Below are 26,462 nucleotides of genomic sequence, written 5' to 3'. Positions count from 1 at the left end.
GGGGAAGTGTGCATGGTTCTAGACTTTAAATTTTTGATCGCGTAATCGAAATATCGGCACCTCTCGCATTGTGGCTTGCATGTGACCAACCAAGTGCTGTTCCCTTACTAGCGCTCCCTACAAACGACAAAACGAAATATGTGGGAATGTATATTTTTGATTACTCATATATAACAAGAAAATGTATCGTTTTCAGGTTGCTGCCACTACTTCATGTGCCCGCAATTGTCTTGCGTGTATGATTACACTAACGACGTCGCCCACCACGGCGGAAGTGTTTTGCGTACACGCGTTTCAGCATGAAGCCTGCAGGTAACATCTCATGCTTACCCTTCGGATATTCTGAATTTACATATTGTAGCTTAGAGGAATTCCGAATGCCCAGAGTGACACACTCTTATAACATTGTGAGATCAGTGCAGCGGCATAAGCTCTAATGTAGTGCCCCACCAAAATGAACAAGGGGCAGTGGTTTATCCAGAATCCCAAGCACGAGAGGGGTGTTGGAAAAAAAATGGGGGGAGGTCATCATTATAGTTACGTCATTACAGCTTAACACATTATTACAGACGTATCTGAAGCTGAAATCGCAAGGGCACCCCCTGTAGGGTGTGCACAGGCAAAAAAGTTAGGGGGGTGTAAGGGGGTCTGGATAAAGCACTGACGAGGGGTACTCCTCCACCTCATGTCAAGCCTCATAAGACACCTCCTGAAATATTTTCCTGGCTATGTAGCTGCATCAATATGACGTAATTGTCATTGTTGTCCATAATTCTTGAATATGTTTTGAATATATGGAAAAAAGTCTGCTTGACACATGGAGGAAGGAAACACAAGGAGCGGCCCCTCCGACAGTTTTCTATCGGGACGAGCGTAGCCGGCCTCGCATTGCATTCTGGGATGCTCCTGTCTACCACGTGACCGCTCACGTGACCCTCCAGACAGCATGGCTCCAGCAAAGCAGACGACGCGAGCTGTAGTTGTGTTGCAGTTCAGGTGGCAGTATTACGTCGAACGCGTGCTTGCACTTTATTTCTGTGTGTTACGAATGTTTACTGTTCTATTAGAAGACCAGTCACAGTGTGCAGAACGCAAAAGGAGTACGCGGGACCGGAAACATCACGTGTGGCAACGGTTACTTCCAACGTATGTACTTTTCTTGACTAAGTGGTTAAGAATGCCGTTCCATTAATCAGATTTGTACAACAACTGAAGATATGAAATGAATCTGCGGCAGAGTTTGAGGTCCCAAATGAACAATTCAAGATGACTCGAAGACACACGGGCGACTAAAGCAAGTTACCGTGCACTTACGAACAAAACGCGTTCCCGTGACACAGCTGATTTCAGTTCAACGAGAGCCGCAGCCGGGACAGGAACACATTACCATACATCGTTTCTACGACGGTGCTCACATTTTCACAATAAATTACTTCCAAGAAGCAAAATCATACGGACAGCAGCGCGAGAAACAAAGCCTTGCAAAACCGAAACTTTAAAGGGGATCACGTGGTGGACAGGAAGCAATGGCGATTTTGACCCGAGCGACCGCTAGAGGGTGGCTACGCTAGTCTGGAGGGAAGAGCCGCTCCTTGTGTTTCCTTCCTCCATGGCTTGACAGCATATGTCTTATGGTCATCATCAAACAAGAGCATATGTCATTTTGTTCAGTGCCTTATGTACTTTTTTTTAAATTTCAGGTGGACGTAAATTGTAGAAGGCAGCTAGTGGGGGAGAAGATCATGGTCAGAGGTCATGTGGCTCCTGGAGCTCCCAGTGGGCTCCCTTGTGGAGTACTTTGCAGAACACACACACACACAATTTGCTCACAGAACCAACAAGTAGGATGTTGCTTGAATTCTGAGAGAAAATGGCGTAACACATACAAATATCGTGTGACACATATGACAATAAAAACATTTTTCACGAGGGATGCATGAAACACTGTCGCAATATTGTGCGCATGAACCATTGTGTGTGACACAAGCCGTGGGGGCACACCGCCTCGGACACATTTGAGAAGCATAAAACACAGTATATACACAGCTAATATGGTGGATGCTTCTTTTTTCTTTTTGGCCGTTATGAGACATCTTCGGCCGTAATGAGACTACTTTCGGCCGTATTGAGACTTTGGCCGTAACTGGACACTTGGGGATTAAAGGATTTTCGGCCGTAATGAGACTTTCAGCCGTAATGAGATGTTAACCAGATCGTCACCGTCCAAGCTGTCTATATGTTTCTTGCTTGCACTTTCGTCACACATGGAGCCGTATATCCGTTGTGGAAGGAAGCTGTCCAAAAGACAGTCCGCCAACGTCGTCAACACGCACAGATATTCCGATCTGTTGGTACCACAATATGGCGTCGGAGCAGACGACGCGCTTCGGTGACGTCACGTGAATAAACCCTATACTGAGCAGTGGCGTCAATAATGGGGCGCGGTCCACACCGGGTGCCGCGACGGAAGGGGGTGACGCGCCGCACAGCACCTCTCTATTCCCTGCGGCGACATGACGAGCACTCTGCGAGCACGTGCTTTTCTGTCTGTGTTAAGATATTGTTCGGTATCGCGTGCCGTCTTATATGGAGAGGGAGCCACTATGTGTGTGTGTGGGGGGGGAGGTGACGCAATGAGCTCCCGCACTGGTGACGCGTACCCTAGTGACGCCACTGATACCGAGACCATTCTACTGCTGACGAATGCGACCTTAAACATGCCCGTGCTGAAGAAGGCGACCCAAACCATCACTTATCTGCAACTGATGTTCCGCGGGAGTGGTAACGCGGGTCATTGCGCAAACCATTCCAGGAGTGACGGGACCAGTCAGGACCGTTCATGTTAAACTTCTTGTGATCGCTGAAGACCACCTGAAACGAAAACTCCAGAGAGACACGCATATATGGATATAGGCTTTACCTTTTCGTCCAGTCGATGCTGATATGTTGGGGGCAAAGTCCAGATGTAACCTTAGGAGCAGTCTTCATGGTTTCCCGGACGGTGTCTTTCTTAAAGGTGAATGGCTCTCAGGATCATCCACTTGGAGACATCGAGGCCCATTTCTGATTTCAGCTCGTTGGCGCATATGATGCTGTTGAACACGCGTCGTCCTAACCTCGCCTCATCACGCGTGGACAGCTTCCTGGGCCTTCCGGAACTGAACGACACATTTTTACAACCATTCTGAAAAATGCCTTGTGCAGTTGACTGAACGATGCAATTGTGTTGCTATGCGTCGAAGACGACTCGGCCCGGTTGCATGAAGGGCACGGTCTTGCCTTTGCTCGTTATGGGTCAGACGGCGTCAACGGGACATTTTTGTCTGCAAACACCGAGGACCGACATGCAAGACCAAGAGCTAAATTCAGCAGGACCGTGCGCTTGAGACTCACTGGCGTCTTGCACAAGTGCCTGCTGTCATGCTTCGGGGTAACATGTGCGTTAGTGGCGGAATCCACCCAGGTGTCCCTATAATTTTGCGCCTGATAAAATTTTTAAAGTTTGTAAAAATAAAAAAAAGCTGTAAACTTGCCGCAATTTCCTGCGGATTTCAGCCATGCTGAACCATGTAACACAGCTCTGAAAATGTGAAACCGCGAGTCGGAAACGATATCGCAACTTTGAGAAGTGTCCCTATATTGTACCGCACTGTATATGCGTCACTCAGGCTTCCGTTTCTTTTGCTGGTAAAAATAAAATAAAATCAAAAATAAAAGACGGCCAATTGAAACATGTCATTCCTGACTAAGCATAAAGACAGTCGAACGAATAGTACATTCCTGATACTTGTGTGCCTCCAGGTGGAAAACAGAGGTTGTGATTCATTCTTGTTCATGTGTCGGGGTAAATTAACGCTGCATGTGATGAGTTCAGATGCCCCTAAAGTACAAATCGGTGCGTCAATCTAGCTACGGCCACTATGAGATGGCCTAGTAGCGGGAATGATGGGCGTCATGTACTACCGTGAGGCTGCTGGTGTGTTTGACCTGACTTGACAAAACAGACAGCCTGCGGGGTATGGTATCGCAAAGCATGCGTTGGAGACTTTGGAATGTTTTCGCTGTGACACGGGAAGTGTGCTCGACATGATTCAGGTACATTTCAGCGCGTCGTTAAGTTGCTCAAGCACCCATTTTGGATGTCAACTTAGCAATGGTGTGGGGCATATCGAGGATAATACGTGTTTATGTGTTATTGTTTTCTTACGCAATTAATATTCATTTACCACATAAAATGGAGTGGGGTACGTTTCACATGGGATTTAGGAATTTAAGAAAGTACCGGTAATGTTTGGTTAATAATTCTCACAACTATTACAGGAATAGCTGAACGGTCCTTAATATCGGCCTTCCTACTCTGAGACTTGTCGCTGGGCATCACTGATAGAAATAAAGATGAGGGCTGCACCGCCCATCGTCTCACACAAGCAAAGAACATCGCCCATAAACCACGAAGCACTGATTATGTCATTACATTTTAAGTTCACACGTTACCCTTGACCTATTTCACATTCCTACCAGCGTCGGTTATCACAACCAACAAAGCACGCACAAAATGAATAGTGCACTTCCTTCTCTGTAGCAAGCTCGCCAAAAATGATCTAAATTCCACCACGGCTTCGAATTGTTAGAGGGGAAAAACAAAATGTTCCCAGCAACGACCCCAGCTAAGTGTCGTTCCACTATGGCCCGTGTAGTAGAGCCCTATAACAACGATGTCATTCTTTGAAGGCTGCGTCTACAGACAGGAAATGGCGGTACATTAAGAACAGTGGGAATAATTTCGCTCGCATTTTGTAAACTACCCCAGAATTATAAATCGAGAGAAACTTACGTTGCATAAAGAACAAAATAGCTTCGGGTGAGGGTGTCTTATGTCACCGGTCGGTATAAAAGCAATACGACTGTTGGTGCGAACAGTCATCGGTTGCAACTTGCACTACAACGGAACAACATGTTTGTGAAGGTAAGCTCGTTTCCGACTTTGAGACATCGACATATGTCGATCCGGAGCGGTATCCACAGATATGTGGATACCGCTCCGGATACGCAGTGTTTTGAGACACAGACACGTGTAAGCGCTGTTGTGTTGTTAGGGCCCCTACAAGAAGGGACCAGTTCGTGAGGAATTCAATCCACTGGGTTTCTTCATCTTCACAGAGACGCAGAAGTTATTCAGTGATTAGTCTGTTGATATTGATTGGTGGGGAAGCCGAACACCATAGTCCATGCATAATTCCCTGAGCGGAGAGCGAAGCCTCTTTATACCGGATTACATCACAGAACGTTTGAAGAGACGCCTTGTCACTAATATAATGTATTGCACTGGCTGCTGAGATACCGATATGGATGATATGATAATGGTGTGAGATATCTGGCATGACGACGACGACCGACTTGAGTCAGTTGGCAGCCTATCCAGGCTATTAGATTGCGGGTTTCGATCCCGAACGAGAGCGCCAGCAACTTGGTGGCAGGATACAAGTTGTCTAGACACGCCGTCTTCCGCGAGGGACGTTCAGCACGGTGTGCAGTGAGCTGAGATCCCTGCGCACGTTAAAGCGAGCCTTACTTGTGCAAAATTAGCCCACAGACTGCTGTAAAAATCAGCACACTGCGGCGCCACTCGTGATGATACTTGTCTCGCGACATAGGGCCACCAATTATAATTACCACGTTAGTCCGTAAGTAACTAGGATTTCCGTGTGTCCTTCAGGAACGCAAATAAGGGCCACTACCACAGCTAGGATAGTATACGAGTTATTCATATGCGAGCATTGAGAGAACACGAATGTAGGTGCAACAACTGATTAGTTTGTGTCGACTTTCTGCATGCCGTTCTTCAATCGAAGGGAAGACTGTGTGCCTGAGTTCGCGTCGGCATGTTGCTGTGGGAAAATAATTTATTCTAAGCTTGCAAAAAAAAGAAAGAAAGAAAATACCCGACCAACAATGCATTTCGTATACCCAGCTACGCGCGTAGCATGTCGTCATATAATAATAATTGATAATAATAATAAATTCAACTCATATCAATTTAAGGCGCCTATATATGCAGGGTATTCCACCTAACGCGTTAAAGACCTTATGAAAAGAAAGAAATACCTAGTTCTGTCAAAATTATTAGTCAACGCTACTATCACGGGATAGTTTTAGCCATGATTTCGTAGCACTTTTATTAATTGTAATTCGCAACGAATTGTATTTTCTAAATTAAATTCCGACGTTTGCGAATTCAAGCGCCACGTCGGATTTACAACATTCTATTTCAAAATACATTCTCTACTACAATAACAAGACGTGAAAAAAAAAATCGAGGCGTGCAAATCTCGGCCGCGCTCAGATTTCAGAAAGAAGTGATGCGAGGAGGCCATTGCAGCTGCCCCCTTCACTTTTTCTTGTCCCTGCTTCGCTGGTAACGGCACTATGGTTACAGTGGAAAGTTATCTGAAAACAGTGAGATCGAAACAGGAAGGGCAGGATCACCGTTTTCGTCTGCCGCACCTTGCATTAACTTGCCGAAACACGAAGACAATGTCCGCCCCCGGAAAACGATGGTTCTCGCTTTTTTTGTTTTTTGCGCTATTATCGTTGTAGTAGGAAATGTATTATGTAATGGAATGGGGTAGATCCGAAATGCGCTTTCGCTTTGTGACAAAGAAACAGAAAGAAATAATTTAAAAACAAAAATCGAGGTTGACTGGGAAACGATATACTTACGTAGATACAGGGTAGCTGGTGGACGAACTCCATAATGGAGGTGCCTGAGCAATGGGCAATTGTCCAGCTTCTGCGCATTACTCAGGCACCTTCGTTATGGAGTTGACCGGAAAAATTTCGCAGAGAAAAATTCAGAAAATTCCATTTTTTACGACTTGAAATTCAGAAAAGCGTTCGAAAGTTATGGCAAACGATTCCCCGAGATAAATATGGTTGACCCCGCAATTTTCATAGCTAATTTTTGTAATAGATTTTTATCACGTTAGGTGAAACACCCTGCATGTGTGCCGACATGCTGGATAGGACAGCAGATAAAATAAGAACCCCGGCTTAGTCGCCATAAAAATATACGCTAATTAACTTCAAACGTGAGCCTACACCCCACTCTCCCCAAACACACCCCTAGGCATATATACATTGGATGATGAGGTGGACGATTTACCGCCGCTGAGGAGGCACACTGCTCACTGCCTCCTCCCAATTACTACCTTACTACCAAATTACTAGCTTTTGTACGTTTCACCTATAATGTCTCCCATGGAAGAACCGTTTCTGCCTTTCTGGTTTCGCAGTTCCGCAATAAGTTGCGAAGGCACAGAATGGTGCAGCGCCTGCAAAACCGAACTAATAGCAGCCGTAGACATTTTCTTTCTACAATGCACTGCGTATTCATTTCGTCGCCAGAAGAGCTACGGTAAATATACATAGCGGCAACGTATTTTAATTTCGTAACGGTACAAGCTTCTCAAAGAAGAATTATATTAACCGGACATATGCATCGTGAACAAATCTAATAAAAAAATCGATTGCTTTTTCAGGCTGCCATTGTCCTTGCCCTTGCCGCCGTGGTCTACGGAGGAGGCCTAGCTCCTTTCGGAGGCCACAGCCAGCAGCACAGAAAACAAGATGTGAGTGAGCCACAGAAAGGAACTTTGCCAGGAATCGAGTCGAATCGAAATTTCACTGTTTCTTGTGCGTTTGTAGCTTGCCCCAGCCCTGTGACTGTCACAAAGTAATTCGCAAAATACTGAGAAGCCTAATTGTCGAAAAGCCTCATATATGGGAGGAGGTGCAAAGGACACAAAACAAATGGTTCCAATCCACCTGTACTCATATCTGGTTCTTTTCTGCGCCTTTCGCACCTGAGAGCGCCGTGCATGTGTCCGATCCCTATTCGACAGTTTTACGTTGTGAGCTGCACCGTCTTATTCTCTGTCATGGGACTCCTCAAGAGGTTTTTCGCCAATAGTTGAAGTGGACTGTGGACAGAAACAATAACCAACTATTCTAGACCACCGATGTCCCCAATACCGAGACACAAAGCGATGTCTTCACTCTTCAGTGAATACAACGGAAAAGTAATATGGCTTAAGTTACGTTCCCACTTACGGGAAAGCGTTCGTGGAGGTGGTGAAGGGGCTCACCGTTTTCGGCGTTCGTGGAAGAGGGCCGGATAGGGCCACAACATCCAAAGAGAATCTATGCTGCCAGACGTTTAAAAGAAAAATGAAAGGTGACTTCAAGAACACTTGGAGTTGATCGTGTTCCTTCTCCCATGAAACGCCAATAATTTTTTGTGGTCTTAGCAGTTCAGATGCAAGAAAGTCCGTCACTGCGTCACGGGGTTTGCTTAGGGTACCGTGCGTCAGCTCTCTTGAGTGCGGGGTGGCGCCTTCATTTCACCCACCTCCTTTGCAGGATTTTGGACGCTACAGCTTTGGATACCACGTCGTAAACGGCTTGGGCGCAGTCAACGGTCGCCAAGAGTCCGGCGTCCCGTACGGTCCCGTCGTTGGTACCTACTATCTGGGTGACATCGACGGAAGACACCGTACCGTCAGCTACGTAGCCGATAAGCTTGGATTCCGTGCTCAGGTCAAGACCAACGAGCCTGGAACTAAGACAAGTCTCGCCGCTGCTGCCCCAACGTTTTCTGCCTTCGGCAAGACAGTCCCGGCTGCTGGGTTTGGATATGGCGGGGGCTACGGTTACGGCGGTGGATATGGTGGGGGCTACGGTTACGGCGGTGGATATGGATTGGGCAGGGGATTCGGATATGGCTACGGTCGTTAATACTTGAGTGGAATTATGCGCGGATACCAAAAATTTTGTAGTATATGCTTGCATCTGTACAGTAACTTTATTTACGCGCTTGCACAAACTGCTTCTTACTTCATTCCTGCAACGGCTCTCGCGATTAGCAAATCCACTTAGGTGATTTAGGAATCTGCGTTCGAAGCTACAAACAGATATATATATATATATATATAGAGAGAGAGAGAGATGCTTAAAAATTGATATTGATAATATCATGAACATCATACGTACACAAATAGCAGCTGGGGTAGCAGCATCTCGTGAGGCCTCAGTACACTGAGCCCCCACGGAAGAAATTTATATTTTTCGGGGTTGTCGTTGTACTTGCAGATTTTTACCTTTCAGTAGCTACGTCTCATACGTGAACTCTGTCGTCTCGAAACACTGCCCGGGAAAAGATACAAAGTACAAACAACTGAGTGGTAATATTTCTATGACTCTTTTTAGTATGTCTACTAAATTGGTTCCACATTCCAGTAATACTTCGACGCCAACACTATTAAAAACGCAAAGCGACACCCCGAACTCACTATGCTGTCCAATTACAAGGCACAGTAGAGTCACCTTAGAATGACTTTATAACCTCCTCCTTTATGCTCTCGGTTTTGCTCCGAGCTATTCGTACCAGCAAGTTGGCAAATTCCTAAGTTTGTTTGCGAGCAAGCTTGGCACTGATGCTTCTGCGATTTCCTGTGTTTGTCTTTAAAATCACGCACCGTGTCTACACTTATTATGTTCTTTTAATTGGTGGCCCTATACACATCTCGTAAGTTAGGTGAATAATTTACGCGCAGTAGGGTTAGCCATAAACCATGTGTTATTCTATTTCAATGTGTGTCGTGTCTGCGTCTAGTTCATGTTCTTCTATATTTGAGGCTGCTGTGTGCATGGTCCCATCAATGTCAAAGTGCTTTTTTTCACACGTTCTTTTTATTTTTTGATGTTTATTTGTCCATGTCAATATATGTGCAATAATTAAATAAATCTTGCCGTCAACGAAGAGATTCTTCGCAGTTTGTTCACTCCCTTTTGACGGCTGTGATCCCGTCTTATGAATATTTACAACCCCCCCCCCAAACATGTTCTGCCGTGATTCTTTCTTCCCTTATCTCTATTTAATCTAATCTACTCACAAAAAGTATTTAAGAGCTGAGTGTTGGCCAAGAAAATTACCAAGTAGAGTAATAAATACACAATCCTGAAAGGTATTTAAGATAGAGTATTAAGCGATCTTAAAAGGAACTCGCTATTTTCAAGATACTTCGGCGACACAGTTGGGATTCCATCAAAATCAAAGAAATATGAAGATCGTGAAGTTGAAAATTGCAGGAAGGAATAACTCGCAGGAGTGCCTGGTTTACAAAATTACTATCCGATAGCCCGCCCCGATTTCTTTTAAACACATTACTCCAATACTGAACAGGCGCTCTACAGAAATGCTCTACAGAATTTATTGTCGTTCATCTCCTTATGGTTGCTTTAACCTCATAAGGAGTTATTAATATTTTGCGTGCACTCTCTCGCTGCGTCTATCGGTACGGGTCTTCTATCTTGCCTGATAGGGGTCTCCATGGTGTACCCGTATATCCTTCAGGACACCACATCGCCTGATACATGCTCCCAAACTCGAAGCGCTGCACGCTAACCCTTCCCAAGAGGGCCGTAGATGTCCCGAATATATCAGACGCTACGGCATATGTACAGCACAAAGCGCATTGCCGAGACGAAAGAGGATCTTTTGCTCACGCACAGAGGAGTATCTTCCAGAAGAGTACCACCTAGGACCGAGCAAACACTGGAGCCTAGTTATGATTGGAACGGCCAGAGACATTCACAAGGCGGGGAACTAAACCCCCCCAGAGTGTAGGAATACACGGCGGTTCGCCCGCCGGACCTTTACATCGCGCCCTGGATCTCTTCGCATTTGAGCAAGAAAACCGAGCGAGGTCTGCCCAAGCAGAGCCCGCGCACGCGGAGACGGTGAGACGGAGGACCGGCGCGACTCTCGACCGGGTAACAATGTTGGTACACACACCCGTTGCTACGGTTGCGGCGAACGCGGTCATTGTGCGTGGTAACTGCCTGCAGCGAACCTCGGCCACCCCAAGTCAGCTACCGAAGGAAACACAGCACGCTGGCGACAGTAATTGGGAATACCATAACCCCGTCATCGGCTGCTGAAAACATCGATAAGAGGCAAGTGAATTCTAACCATGCTACCTTCTCTGACACGTTGTGGCCTCGGTCCAGCTCGCATTCCGAGCGGAAGATGACATGCGCAAACTTGGACCGCTTATTGTGATGCAAGTTCTGGGTAACGGTGTTGCAGCTTTGGTGGACACAGGAGCAGTGGTATATATGATACGTGACACCATCCACAATTGTTACCAGGAACGGAACATTTTTCTTCGGACGCCAGGACTTGTCTAAAGCTCGCCTCGATTGCAGTGGTATCAGCCGGAGGAGCCGTACGCCTCACCTTGAGCGTCGATGGACAACGGGATAGGCAACGTCTCGTCTTCCTGTCCGGACTGGCAGGGGTGATGATCCTGGCACTCGACTTCAATATGCGGATGGGATTCGTCCTGGATCTACTACGTGGAGGCTATCAGTACGCAAGCGGTACCGCCTTCTATCATTTCATGGAGTGGATGACCCCTGAAACGGAGCGGCACCGGACTGGTGAGGAACCCCGGGACGCCCGTGAAAGGGGGGGGGGGCGAGGACGCGAACCAGCCGGTAAAGTTCCTGACCCGACACAGCAAACTGTTGGAATTTACGCCGGAGCTGAACGATGCTGAACATCTAACAGCAATGGTCGCACACGCTGTTTTAGAGGAAACCCTGAGGCTATTTCCAGGAAACACTGACCACCGACACATGCTCACTAATGTATTGCTGCCATTCTCCCGTATGTTCACGGAGAAGCCAGGTCTAACCCATCCGTTAGAGCACATGATAGAATCCGGCGACGCAAGGCCCTGGACGTGTAATCCTCGGCCCCTGAGCGTTCATGAGCGCAAGAACCCCGGTGCTGCGCTGGACGAAATTATCTAGAAGTTCGGTGAGACCAATCTGTGCCTTGGCAACTTTTCGCAGCCTGTTGGCTTTTATGGTGGTCCTAGTGCCGAGGAAAGATGGAACCGCAAGGTTGTGCGTTGACTACCGCCGGCTGAAGGAGGTAACGGTGAGAGATTCATCCCCCCCCCCCCCCCCCCGATAGACTCGATCATGTACTCATTGCGATCAGCCCACTTTGGACTGCAGTAGGTGATTCCTATAGATCCCGATAGCACCATTTTTCTGACTATCCTTTGTACTGTCAATTATCCGGCTAGTTTTCAACGAGTGATGGACGAGGTGCTTGGGGATGCGAAATACAATTTTGCTATGGCGTATATGGATGACGTAGTAATTTTTTCTCGTACATTCCAGGACCACCTTTCGCACCTGAAAGTGGCGTTGGGACGCATGCAACCTGCAAGGCTGACCGTCAATCCCCGGAAGATGCAGTTGGCCACTAACCGCATCGACCTCCTCGGGTTCACGGTGGAGAGCGCCTCGGTCACGCCGAACCTAGACAGCTGCAAATCCAAACTCTTAAAAGGAACTCGTTATTTTCAAGATACGGCCAAGGCCTAATCGCTTCATCGTCGTTACGGTCGTTACAAGCTAACGAGTGGCGGGACATTGAAAAAGGCTGGCGGAAATTTTAAAAAGCTGGCCACGTGATAAAACACGTGCACGGCGCTCTTCGCGCGACACGTGAAGGCCGTGGTAGACGTCACGCGCAATGTGTCACGTGCCCACCTTTTTGAATTTCCCGCCACTCGTTAGCTTGTAACGACCGTAACGACGATGAAGCGATTAAGCCCCCAGGATATGGATTTGACTACCCCCTCCCAAAGGATGTGATACGCTTGCAGCGCTTCCTAGGTATGGTTGGATCTTATAGGCAATTGATACTACGGTGCGCAGACCTAACGCAGCCAGTAACCTGGCTTTCGCGAAAGTGTGCACGATGGTCATGGAACAAAGAGCAAGAGCAGGTATTTATCCCTCTTGCCAAGGCGATAGCCTAAACAGCTTGCCTATATCTTCCAGACTTGAATCGCGCATTTGTACTCCAAACAGAGGTGAGCGATTACGGCCTGAGTGCAGCGTTGTTGCAAGAGCACCACGGTGAACTCCAGCCTGTGGCATTAGCAAGCCGTATACGCTGACGCTGCCCGAGCGCAATGATAGCATGACGAAGTGCCTGACAATCATGTTCGCACTACGTAAGTTAGACATGTATTTGGACGGTGCGAAATTCACTATCCAACGTCGCAACCACGCAGGAGCTTCTAGTTGCTGTTGAGCAGACCGTCTCGGAGGCAGAGCTCTGGGGGCGACAGATTGTGAGCCGGGACGAAATCTTGGAATAGGAATCGTAGGACTTACAGCTTTTGTCAGCGTGTCTCAAGGTGGCTGGAGACAGCAAACCCGGCGGACACGGAAGGCGCTGAGGAGAGGTACGACTCCCGTCAGGCATGTTCTCCAGGCGGACGACGAGAAGGTCGGCGACAGCCCCTTCCGGATTGTAGTGCCAAGGAAGCTACGCAAGTTGTTCCTCAAATACTTCCATGATTCTGCATTGGCGGGTCACAGTAGCGGCAGCAAGACTTATTCTAATTTGTGTTGTATGGCGACTTGGCCAGGCACGAGACAGGATGTTTTGCGGTACTCTCGCAGCTGTCCGATATGTCTAAAGTCGAAACCGTGTGGAGGGCAGCCACCCGGCTTGCTGCAATTGATTGTTAGCCACAAACCTTTGCAGATAGTCACATGTGACGTAATGTGTCCTTATCCCACAAGTCCCCGCTGTAACCAGTATCTGCTATAGTTGTTACAGCAGTAATGTGTTTGGCCCATGCCGTTTTAGAGCACTTTCTGGAGCAGGAAAAAATCCGTTTTTGAGCAACTAAACAGTGGCTTGGAGCAGATATCCTACATCTTCATGCGCAATGATATACACTTTATTTTCAATATACTTTCGAAAGAGTGACGTAGATCTCGTAACCGAAGCCGAAGGCCAACTCCTTGTATCGATTGTCATGTGCAGCTATCAGTTGGAGTAGCTTACGTGTAATGACAAAATTTAGACCAGCAACAATACTGGCAAACAGCGACAGAGCGCTGTGAAAATTCGGATATTCTAAGTGACGTATAATACAGAATCGTATATGGATTACTGCGAAGTATTCCTCATTAGTCAGTTTTTGCACTATGACATCTTTTTAGTTATTTCAGCGCTCAATTTGTCCACTATACATTCACATAGTGCTAGAATCACACAGACTGAACATGTCCAATATTTATTCCAGGTTTCCAGTCCACAACTCCAACTAACTGATGGTCCATTACGAGCGTTCTTGCAATCTTTCACGTTATCGTATTAGTGACGTCATGTGACACCTGCGAAAACTTACGGCAACACAGCACGCAAACACGGAAATGGTTAAAAAAATTAACGAAAGAGTGATAGGGATCGAACCTTCCATCCTGTCATACTAATCCTTCCGGTGGGTGATCATATCTCTATCGCATTACTATTGCCTGGCCGCAACAAGCAACCGACGAGCGCATAAGCAGTTTCACCCTTCAAACAACGCATGCCAGGAAAGGGTTTCCTAACAGCAGGATACCGGCTTAGCGCATGCAAAACACAAGCCAAACTGTACGAATAGGAGACGCGGCTACTGTCCCGCGATGACTTGCGCTGCCCGCTGGCTGGACACGCGTTATACGACCAGAGAGGCTCAGCTGGAGGTTTGCTTTCGCATTTAACGGCGCGAGCGGATGTTTGGCGCAGGCTTGGCGCAGCTTCCTGATATTTTGTGAAAAATGTAGCAGGATGTAGCAGGGTTGGCCCAATGGCGCAGTTTGGCGCAATTGGCGCAGGAATCACATCACCGCAGAGATCACTTCACGAAGTGGGCTTAACTTTACCCGCTGAGGAATTTGGTGTCAGCTCGGATCTGGGATCGACTGTTGGACGTCTTTTTCCAGATTCCCGGACCAGCTCATCACGGATAACACATCTAATCGCATGTGACGTAATCGGTCCTTACCCCAGAAGTCCTGGTGGTACCCAGTATCTGCTAGTTGTTATAGATCATTTCACGAAGTGGGTTCAACTCTACCCACAGCGGAAGTTGGTGTCAGCCCGTACCTGGGACTGACTGCTGGACGTCTTGTACCGGTTTGGATTCCTGGGCCAGCTCACCACGGATAGCGCCTCGAATTTTACAAGTAAGGTGTTTTTCGATTCGTGCTCTACGTTGAGCATACGACACGTAAAGACGACCCCTTATCACCCCCGGGCGAACATAACTGAACGGGCTAAAGGCAACATCAAGATGATGTTGGGGTCTTTTACCGAACCGCATAAATACCAGGGCGCCCGTCTTGCTGAGGTTGTCTTTGCAACTCATACGACGGGAAATAGGTCGACATGATTGAGACCGACTTATTTGGATTCCGGACGGGAAATTGCGGTCCCGTCCAAAGCACACTGCAAACACAGCACGCGCAGCCTGGTCGTTCGTACGCGAAGTACGCTCATGACCTTCGCGATAGAATCTCTATTCCATCCTTGTCGCACGGGAGAGCCTCGTGGTTGTAAAACTGGAAAAAATATCTCTAGTATAACAAAGGTCGACGCTAGGTCACTTAACACTTGGGAGACATGGTTCTAAGGCGAACACATCCCCTTAGTGATGCGGCGAAACACTTTGCTGCTTCTCTCGCTGATCGGTGGGACGGCCCCTATCGGGTAAGCGCGCAGCTAACTCCGGTTACTTCAGGCTGGAACGTTGCAGTGACAACGAGCAATCCGGCCACGTCCACGTACAAGACCTCAAGGACTACAGCCAGCGCGTCTCGGGCAACGGCAGGTGAGAGGCGGAATCCGATTCAGGTGCATCGCGACACCGCCATTCCTCTAGTATCCCCAGGCCGGGTCTGCGATTCCTCGGGGAGACTACTGGCCAGGGCGGGGTTCCCAGGATTACCTGCTATAACCTGCGCCCACGTAAGCAACCGAGGTGACGTTTCCCTTCATTTTTTTTTACGCAGCCCCCGGCCGAGGTTTCCGACCACCGAGGTTCCTTTGTTCCATGCTCGGGGCGACACACCCGACCTGACGTTCCCGCCTTCCACCATCCGAGAGAGCGCAGTGACGAACAATCACGTGCTTACATGAAAGGCTGGACGGCAATACCAGTGTCGGGTTCTCTACACAGCGTCGGTGGCGACACCAACTCTGCCCACTGCGGACCGACCATTCAGTTTCGCCCCCAGAACCCTTTCGCGGGAGGACGGCATCAGACGGGTACCCAGCTTAGCCCCCAGCTGTATACACCAAGGAAGAAAAGTCCTGACTCTGTCTCGTTTGCGGACTCTGTCTCGTTTGTCTCTCCTGCCTCCACCTTGCTCGTGTTCAGCGGCAAGTCGACCTTCCTACTCCCGTTTTCTTACGCCAGGCAGACATCCACGCAGCCTTGGAAGTAATTCATCGCTATCCACCACATCTGTTTGGCTGATCACCTCCGCGCCAACTGCCCGGCCGATGAACCTATTTTGGATCTTCCTTATCTCCCCGATGCTTGACTCTTCTAATGTGAGAATGCATTGTTGTAGTAGGAGGAAAGAGATGTCAGCCAATAAGAAGGCTTGCTACTCTTCAAGAAAATGGTGGGGTAATTAAAGCCCAGTGATGTCTCTAGGTGCTCCAGGTTGGCCTCCTTCAGGAATTCAAGAGGGAGCTTTCCTGCCTCTCGGCATTGCTTGTCAGTGGGCCAGGCCCCGAGGACCTTTTCTTGAGTGAAAGGTCTAGTGTCAAAGACTTGAAGCTTTTCCGGAAGTGTTTTCCTTGCATCTTTGTACCTTGGACATTGAAGGAGGATATGCTGAATATCTTCCGGGAGCTTACAGTCGGCGCACAAGGGGTCGTCGTGGATACCGACTTTGGTACGCTAGGCTCTTGTCATTGCTGTCCCCAGGCGCATTCTGTGTATCAGTGCTGCATGATTTCACTCCATGCCTCTGTGACCCGTGTAGCTCTGGTTTCCATCCAGTTGAATCAGTCTTGGGCTCCTCCGGGTTGGGTCATCTATATGTCTTGCCATCACTACTGTAGCGACTGTCTTGGCAGCGGTTTTAATATCTGTTTGGGTCAGTGGGATGGCTGTCTTGGTGGGCAGGAGGTGAGTAGCTTTCGCGGCTTCATCGGCTTGCTCATTTCCTGAAATGCTGCAGTGACTTGGTATCCATTGAAGGGAAACTTGGTGTCCTGACTCTTGAAGCTTCTCATGTACTGAGAGGATGTCTGACTTCAGTCTCTCATTCGGTGTGCTTTTGACGGACGGCATACTGTACACGGCAGCTCGCGAGTCAGTGAATATCACCCAGTTGTGGGGTTGTTGCCGCTCTATGTACTGCATTGCAGTCAGGATTGCATGGAGTTCTGCATTTGTCGATGAAGTCTTGTGGCTTAATTTGTGGGTGATAAACTCGTCGTTGAGTGGGTCATACACTGCAGTGGATGCTCCGTAGGTTGCAACATAACCGTCAGTGTATAGAGGTCTGTCTCCCCTTTCCAGGTCCTATATGGCCTTCCAGGGCTAGCTGTTTTGTGACTGGGAGTGGTAGGTCTGATTTCTATTCAATTCCTTGGATGTTGGATTGAGTAGCTGGGATGTTATTTCTCCAGGGTGGCTTGCGCTGGTGGGCGGCTACGAGGTATCTGGTTGGTAGGTGTTCCTCTATGGTTCGGATCGCCTGTCCCAGCGGCGACGTAGGTCGCCTCTTTTGCAGGGAGCCAGGGGATGGTCCGTGCACCTTGCTTCATAGCGAGGATATATCTTGGCAATCTCTTTGGCCTTCTACTGCCGCCGTTTGTGGGGTGCTCTGGGGGACGCCAAGTATCATCCTAATGGCTGTTGCATGAATGGAGTTGAGCTTGTTCAGATTCGCTTTGCTGATTCTGTGTAACAAGGGCAGACTGTAGGTGATGTGATTTAGAACCAGAGAATGGTACAGTTGCTGCAGCACTTCGGTTTGCGGGCCCCATCTAAGTCCTCATGCTGTGCGCATTGCATTCACGATCACGACCGTCTTGTTCTTGATTTTTTCGATTTCTTTGTTCCAGTTCAGTTGCCAGTCCAGGGTCACTCCAAGGAACTTGTGGGTTTCAACAATGATAAGTGGTTAATTGTCAATCCTTATGGGGTACTTGTCGAACGGTCGTTTTGTGAAAGGCATGAGCACAGTTTTGCTGGTGGAGAGGCTCAGGCCACGTTGTCCCAGGTATTCTACAACAGTGTTCAGCGCTGCTTGCAGTCGACGGGTGAGGTATAATCGGTTGTCATGGGACGATCAGATGCAGATGTCGTCCGCGAATATAGAGATACTAGTCGCTCGGGGTATGAGACACGGCGGCGTTCGGGGGCGGTTCGGGGGCGGTTCGGGGGCGGAGGTCATCATTGTGAGGTTAAACAGCAGTGGGCTTAATATGCCACCCTGAGGCACTCGCTTGGTGACTCGAAATCTGTTGCTTGGACCATCTGGGGTGTCAACGAAGATATATTTGTCCTTCAGGTAGTCCTCTATGTAACGGTAGAATCTTCCTGCTATGCCTTCGCTTTTCAGGGCACACAGGATTTGGTTGTGAAGCACGTTGCCAAACGCCTTGCTTATGTCAAGGAATATGGCCATTGCTACTAGTCCTAGTTGCTTGTCTTGTTCGACGCTGGTGGCGAGGTCCATAACTGAGTCGATGGTGCTTGTGCCTTTCCTGAAGCCGGTCAAACTGTTTTGAAATAGTTCCTGGGACTCGAGGAACCATTCCAGACGGCGGTGGATCATTTTCTCCAAGAGCTTCCCAAGGCAGCTGCTCAAGGCAACTGGTAGGAAATTTTCGAGGCGGTCCGGTTGTTTCTTGGTCTTGGGCTTTAGAAGTGGTCTTACTTTGGATATCTTCCATTCCTGTGGTATTTTGCTGGAGGTCCATATGGAGTTGTGGAGCTCCAGAAGACGCGTGAGGGCCCTGTCGCCAAGGTTCTTCAGCACTGAGTAGGGGATGCCATCAGGCCCAGGCGACGAGCGTGTAGGACAGGAGTGCAGCGCTTCCAGCGATTCCCTCACTGTGAAGAGGTCGTTCAGAGCGCGGGCTTCAGCAGCAGGGCGTATGGAGCTTGGTCTTGTGTCTGTAACCTCTGGGGATCGTTCATTGCTTGTAATCTTGGCAAAAAATTGGTCAGCTAGTTCCTTCAGTGGATGGTGTGCTGCCAATGAGAGCGCTATAAACGGCTGCTATTGACTGGGCGTCGCAACTTGCTGCTTTATGCGTTGGAGTATCTTCTCTGCACCTTGTCTTCCAACGTTATTGCAGAAGTTGCGCCAGTTGGTGATTCTCAGCTTCTCGAATAATCGTAGGATCTTGGCTTGTATCCTACGAGCTTTTTGTTTGTCGGTGTCTAGTTTTGTCCTTCTCGAACGTCTCTCAGCACGGCGGCGAATCGCTCGCAAGCGATCGTATTCGCCATTGATATGTGGAACAGTTGCTGGGATCCTGAACCCACCCGTGCTTTGTGACAGCTGCTCATTGACGTGCCTTGTGAGGTCGTTGATGTCACTGCCAGCCAGGTCTGCTGCCTCCATCGCCTTGGTGAAGCGGCCCCAGTTGATTTTCCTGACACTGTGTTTTCTTGTCAAATCCGAATTGCGTCCGATGGTCGTTAGTACTGGTACATGGTCACTGCCATGTGTTTCCACGTCGGTGATGCACGTTGTTACACTGAGAAGAGAGCGGGAGACGAGTACGAGGTCCAGTACTGTCTCTGCACGAAGGAAGGTGGGCTGGCCATCATTCGCCACAAACAAGCCTAGTTCGTCAAGAAGCGCTTCAAGATCCGCACCATGTTTGTCTGTCGCTTTGGATCCCCAGATGACGTTGTGAGCATTAAAGTCGCCGCATATGACGTATGGAGCCTGTAGCTGTTGCACTTGATTCACTAGGTGTTGAATGCCCACTGATTTGCACGGTTCAATGTACACACTCACAAGGGATATATCCAATTTGGCAAGTTTTACACTGAGGGTCATTCCACCGAAAATCAGCCAAGCATGGAACCTCGACATCGCCGATCTCACCGTAAAAAAGTATGTGTTACCACATCGCAAATGATGAAACAAGACCATAAAAGAAACTCCCATATTATAACCGTTTTCGAGGGAGAGGAGGAAAAACAAATGCGGTGTATTGGCGCCTGGTCGTTTCGGCCTACTTTGAGGGCTTCCCAAGCGGCAGCGGTGGGCCGCAGGGCAGTTAATTTTTTTGTGCTTATCCTCTCGCAGGCGGACAATAGATTGACGGCTTCTTACTGCTTTGGCGCAAAGATCCACCATTTGAAAAAATGCCAAACTTGTGTGAGAGCGTTAAAAGGGCTACATTTTAAAGCCTTCTGCCGCGCAGCCCTTTTATCGCACATATATATAACGCACATCGTTGTATTCGCGGTTAAAAGCTCTTTATGTTGGTACCAAAAGCATCATGATTTCATCGGCGCATCGCATCCATATATAACGCAGAAGCGGTTTCATAAAATTGGCAGATTTAGCACGCATCTGACGCAAAAACCCCACCAAAAACATGCCTCGATTTTTTAATATGTTACGCAGAAATCCTTTCCCCGCACACTCACAAAAAATCGTGATTCGTTCTTGATCGTGCTTCACGCGGCGATTTTTTAAATGAACGCAGGGTACGCACCTTACGGGGTCGCCTGCCGGGAACCCCCCATGCAGCGCTGAATTCGTGCGCGCGCTGACCGAAAGCGGTTGATATCTGTAAAATAATTTTAGGAGGCAACGTGAACAATACGCGTGAACGTTGCGCTTCGTATTGTGGCCTATATGAACAGGGTTCATGTACAGGGTAAATACGCGGTGCCGTGCTAAAACCGGCTACGTATGAATTGCGCGGAACGGTAGCTTCACAAAGGCCGCAACTACTCAGGAAGCCGCACTCAAGCACAGTCAACCGTGTTCCTATGCGTCGCCATATCCACTGCTAATCTGACTTGTGTATCCGAAAAAGCGTTTGGACACTTCCTCGGGTGACCTTGCACTTCGACAGCAATCGACGTCAAGGCTGTGGGAACCTGCACGCTTCCTTCAACCCAGGCCTTTGAAGCCCTGTATCACGTGTTCACATGACCGAAATGACAATTTTGACTCAAAAAGTGTATGTGTACTTCCAATTCATTCCCCCTTACCTGCACCGCTCGGACAACAGCACAACGCCGTCACCTACGCTCCGCGTCTTTAGGTTCAGTCTGTGCGTGGGCGTTGTTTTCGTCGCCTGTGATGTCGTGATTCGCCGTGCCTTCTTCTGAGAAGAATGAGTTCGGTGCACAGTAGTGAACGTGTTTACTGTGCAGACTGTTGCTGTCGACACAAGAGGGAAGTTCTACGTACAAAGGACTTCCGATATGTGTCTAGCATCGGTATGAAAGCCCTGAAATCTGCACTTGGTGGAGAGAGAACAGCGAATGCACGCGAATCGGACATGATCTGCAGGAACTGTTTCACCTAAAGACTTTGATGCAATCACAGGAAGTGACAACGTCAGTGTCGTCTGGAAGCAACGGCGATGATGTGCCTTTCGCAACGCCCGACGAAACTATTGGAGAAATTAACGAGCTCATACAAACATAAGGGATCGACGTGACACCAGTGAGGAAACGTAAAAAGCCTTCAACGCCGTATCTGAGGAAAAAGCAGATGGAAATCAGTGAACCACTTAATGTGAAGACGCGCCGACAGATTGAGAGGGCTGTTGACGTTTCGCTTCCTGGGACGTCAAGTTCCAACAATAGGCTGAGTGAGGAGCTGCTTCGGAACATCAGAACAGCCTACGGAGAAAGCAAGTCACAGCAAATACGCTGGCAGATTCTCACCGTGCTTCCTTCCTTCATGTCAGAGCGGGATATACAGCAAGTCATTCCAGAAACAACGCGGTATATGATTCGCAAGTCGAAGAGACTGGTTGCAGAGAAGCATGTGTGCGCAATACCTGACCCCTACGAAAGAGGTCACCTCAAGGAACAGGACTTGCTAGCAGCGATGAGCTTCTACACTGTTGATGAACTAGACTGCTCCGTCCAGAGCCCAAGAGCAAGAGGCGTCGTACAAGTAAAGGAAGGGGGACAGAAGACGACTAAAGCAAAGCGTTATATGACCTGTTCTATCCGCGAAGCATATAGGAAATTTAAAACAAAATATCCCGATGTGAAGCTCAACCTAAGCAAGTTCCACTCAATTCGACCGATATGGGTCAGTGTAAGTCCCTAAAGGGAAGAATGCGTGCGTACATATTGCGCAAACTTTGAATTAACGACGACAGCGGCCATAGACAACGGCGAGAAAGAGCTGACGTTACAGGAGATCATCAATATGTGCGTGTGCGACATCAACCCTGAAGCATGCCGCTCGGGAGACTGTGACCAGTGTCCCGGTTCGGAAGCCCTGACACCAGAAAGTTTAGGTACCCCCGACGATGAGGAGATCCTGTTTGCTACATGGGAGAACGGAGGACTGCTAAGACGGGCAGTATCGGTGAGCGAATTCCTCGCCGTTTTGCAGCGCTGGGTCGGTACTTTTGTGAATCACGGTTATGTGAGGAAGATTCAGCGGGAAGCTATACATCGGGAAGAAGTGTGGTGTGAGGCCTGGCCATGTCGTGCTTCATTTTGACTTTTCCGAGAACTGGACGATCACTCTGTCGAAAGAGATTCAAAGTTACCATTGGCATAAAAACCAAATTTCACTCTTCACGTGCGTAGTGACTGCATCCTGGAGCTCGCTGCTACGACGTCATATCCGACGACACCCGACATGATAGCGCGGCAGCCCTGCTTTGTTTTTCGACCATCGAACAGCACATGGAAGACCGCGGCACTCTGTATGGGAGCGCTGTATACGTCTCCGATGGGGCAACCACTCATTTTAAAAACAGGTTCCAGTGCTTTGAGATGAGTCGTAATGCCACCGCCAAGAGATGGATTTTTTCGGCTCCGGGTCACGGCAAAAATGCGTGCGATGGAGTTGGAGGCATCGTCAAGCACGCAGCAACGATGTACAACTTGCGCTCTTCAGCAACTGAGGCAATACAGAACGCAGCAGAGTTCACAGCAGCACTGTCAAAGAGGATCCATAATATAACACTCCTGCATCTTCCAGCTGAAGATGTGCACAGATACAGAGAAATAAAACTGGAGGAGTGGAAAGGTGTTCGGCCAGTTGTGGGACTTTGTTGCTATTACGTGTGGGAGAAGAAAACCGCATCCTCAACAGATGTCAAGCTAAAGAAAATACAGAGAGCCATGTCACCAGTGTAAATATATATGTCGTTATCGTTTATCTTGCTGTTGTATATTCAGAATTCTATCTGTGTTGTCCTATGAAGTTAATCAAATAAAATGTGTGCACGTGTACATGTATATGCAGTTACTTTGAAATATCCTGCACTTTCGGCGCGCGCACGAATTCAGCCCTGGGGGGTTCTCGGCCTGCGACCCCGTAAAGCGCGTACCCTGCGTTCATTTAAACAATCGCCGCGTGAAGCACGATCAAGAACGAATCTCGATTTTTTGTAGGTGTGCAGGGAAAGGATTTCTGCGTAACATATAAAAAAATCGAGGCATGTTTATGGTGGGGTTTTTGGGTCAGAAGCGTGCTAAATCTGCCAATTTTATGAAACCGCTTCTGGGTTCAGGGCAATTTGGATGCAATGCGCTGATGTAATCAAGGTGATTTTGAAACCATCAGAAAGAGTTTTTAACTACGAACACATCGGTGTGTATTACATATCTGTGCGATAAATGCGCTGCGCGGAAGAAGCCTTTAAAGTGCAGCCATTTTAACGCTCTCACCCAAATTTGGCATTTTTTCAAATAGCAGCTATGTGCGCCAAACCAGTAAGAAGCCGTCAACCTATTGTCCGCCTGCCAGAGGATATGCAGAACAAAAAATAACTGCCGTGCGGCCCACCGCTGCCGCTTAGGAAGCGCTCAAAGTAGGCCGAAACGACCAGGCGCGAATACACCGCATTTCTTTCTCCTCTTCTCCCTCGAGAACGGTTATAACTTGGAAGTTTCTTTTATGGTCTATTTGCATCATTTGCGATGTCGAAACACATATTTTTTTTTACGGTGAGATCGGCGATGTCGAGGTTCCATGCTTGGCTGATTTTCGGTGCAATCATCCGCGAACGGCACGGAGCTCCAGGGTCTCAGAAGAAGATGTAGGCAAGATACACTGGGGAATGGAACACTGGATTTGAAAGGCTGCCCTGCTGAAGCCGTTTGGTCTGTTCGACTGGTAGGTTAAATATCCTGGGAGTGCGTACACCTGTGGGAATCTCCCTTCCGAGATGCTGAGGACTGGGAATTTGTGCTGCGCCACGAACTCTGCGAAACGGGCCACTTTCTTCCTGATCCAATGGCAGTTCCAATGGAACACAGAAGCATTTTTGTAGAGGTCACTGGCCATGCTGGAAGCTTGCGAGGATGCTGGCAAGTTGGGGTTCCGAAGCAGTCACTTGACGTACCTCTGGGATGTTACGGGCGTTGGGGATCGCAGCAATCAGTGTGCGAATGGTTGTCAGCAAAAGGGGTACACTAGAAAGCACCATTTGTACTTCCTCAGGTGTTGCTGATGGTGATATAGCTGGTGAGGGCCGGCGTGCTTGTGTGGTCGGATCGCCTGTTGTGGGCTTGCCTGGATTGATGTCCCAGACACTTGGTGCACTTGCCTTTTGGGGGGCGGACTTGGAGCGCTGTGGCAGGGCATCTTCCTTCTTTGATGCTGCTGCCTGGGGCCTTGGAAGTAGGGGGATGCCTTATTTCCCCGCTCAGGGGCTGCTTGCTAGTTCCTTCCTTGGTTCTTTGTTTGAGGCCGCTCCTTCACTATTTCCGGGTTGATAGGGCCGGTCGTGTGTGGCTTGCCGTCGTATGCCCCGCTCTTGACCGCTGCTACAGCTGCTCGCCTCTTCAGACAACCACCATAACTAGCAGGATGCGGACCTCCACAATTTGCGCACTTCTGTTCATTGCGCGTTGTGCACTGTTTCACTGAACGTGCGCCGGCACAAGCACGACACCTTTCTGGGCCTCTGCAATGCTTAGCGATGTGTCCGAAACGTTGGCACCCAACGCACGGTGCCACTGGGTGCCACTGTAGACACCCAAAGCACTGCGTTGGAGCGAAGTATTCCAGTACTTTGAACTTGTGGAATCCAAGGCCTACTTCGTCAGGCATGGGAGTGTCACTTTTGAAAGTCAGTATAACACTGACTGTGCGTTGTGGCGTCGTCGTTCCCGATTCATCCTTGCGGTAGCGTTGTTGACCCGTGGCTTCAATTACTCCGTAGGGAATTCAAACAGCTGGCCATCTGTGTAGGGGTCCTTACTCCATTTAATTTTCCTACATTCCTGGCGTAGGACTCAGGGATCCTGGTAGTCACGGCAGTGTGCCCAAGGCACGTTACTTTGACGAGGGCCTTGGCTGCAGTCAGGGATGCCACGGTGACCTTGGGGTTTTCATTTAGCAACGATTCCTTGGGGTTCACTGGTGTTAGCACGTCGGGTATACCGGCTTTGCGGGTCTTTTTGTACACGACCGTGAGGAATCCGTCGTTGTCGACGGCCTTCATCTCTCGGTCACTGCTGGAGTTTCGGGAGTGGACGAAATTACTCTCGCTGTAGATCCTCCTCCTTTTTGACACAGCTGAAGACGTAGCTGCAGTCAGTTGTTGACTAGGAAAAACACCTGGATGGATTCCCTCATGGTGGCCGACGTCCTGCGGCGTCAGGGATGAGCGATCCCCGTCTTCCGCTGCCATTTTCCACACCACGACCTACAATTCAACACAAGGCGACGACGAAAGTATCACCACACCACACGTGAGATCGTTCACCACAAAACACTGGTGACCAGAACAGTAACTAGCACACTGTAGGACACAGCACTGAGGAGCGAGCTCCTCACTGATCACTGCACTGATAGCCCTGAAAAGGGCTGTTTAACACGATGTAGCCCTGAAAAAGGCTCCTTGGTAGTAACTTTGCACATGGTCGGACCTACCTCGGGTTAAATGCTGTTTCCCTTGGCCTTGCCATCTTTTCCACGACAGGACATGATGTTGACACTAGAGAGGTTAACGACAAACTGGCATTCCACTGGTGGAGCGTACGTCCGCGCACACAGCACAATCTCATCTCGGGAGATGGAGTTGATAAAGGGCTGCGAAAGAAGGACGAACACACAGAGTGGGTGGGCGTTGATATGCGGGCACTGACTGCTGATGTGCCTGCCTGGAGGACGATGTACAACCGCTTCACACTGTTTTTGCTGGTTGCGTTGTGCCGAAGATTACGGCTAGACCCCATTGAGACGTAAGTGTATTACACTGCTCCTTTCGACTGTTTGCTTATAAGGTGTTTTTTTTTCTCCTTGGTGCGGCGGTCAGAGAGGCAAAAGATACCCCGGGTCACTCGGGTGGGATTCGAAGGCGGAATCCGACAGCTTCAGTCTTTGAC

The 26,462-nt window shown here is 48.8% G+C and overlaps 1 protein-coding gene across 1 annotated transcript; it reads left to right on the top strand.

The window, feature by feature from the left end:
- The first annotated feature begins 4,954 nt into the window (after nucleotides 1–4,954).
- LOC135377657 (adult-specific rigid cuticular protein 15.7-like) lies at nucleotides 4,955–8,793 on the top strand. The gene is made up of 3 exons (XM_064610251.1): nucleotides 4,955–4,966; nucleotides 7,539–7,628; nucleotides 8,419–8,793. The coding sequence occupies exons 1-3, from the start codon at nucleotides 4,955–4,957 to the stop codon at nucleotides 8,791–8,793; spliced, it is 477 nt and encodes a 158-aa protein (XP_064466321.1).
- Nucleotides 8,794–26,462: the final 17,669 nt, after the last annotated feature.

The sequence above is a fragment of the Ornithodoros turicata genome, chromosome 1, assembly GCF_037126465.1.
Source record: "Ornithodoros turicata isolate Travis chromosome 1, ASM3712646v1, whole genome shotgun sequence".
NCBI lineage: Eukaryota > Metazoa > Arthropoda > Arachnida > Ixodida > Argasidae > Ornithodoros > Ornithodoros turicata.
This window is presented reverse-complemented; position numbering and strand designations above follow the sequence as displayed.

What these genes read in the sequence shown, in the direction of transcription:
- LOC135377657 (XM_064610251.1), top strand. An exon ending in AGCAGCACAGAAAACAAGAT is followed by an intron (nt 7,629 to 8,418) that starts GTGAGTGAGCCA and finishes CCTCCTTTGCAG; the next exon opens with GATTTTGGACGCTACAGCTT.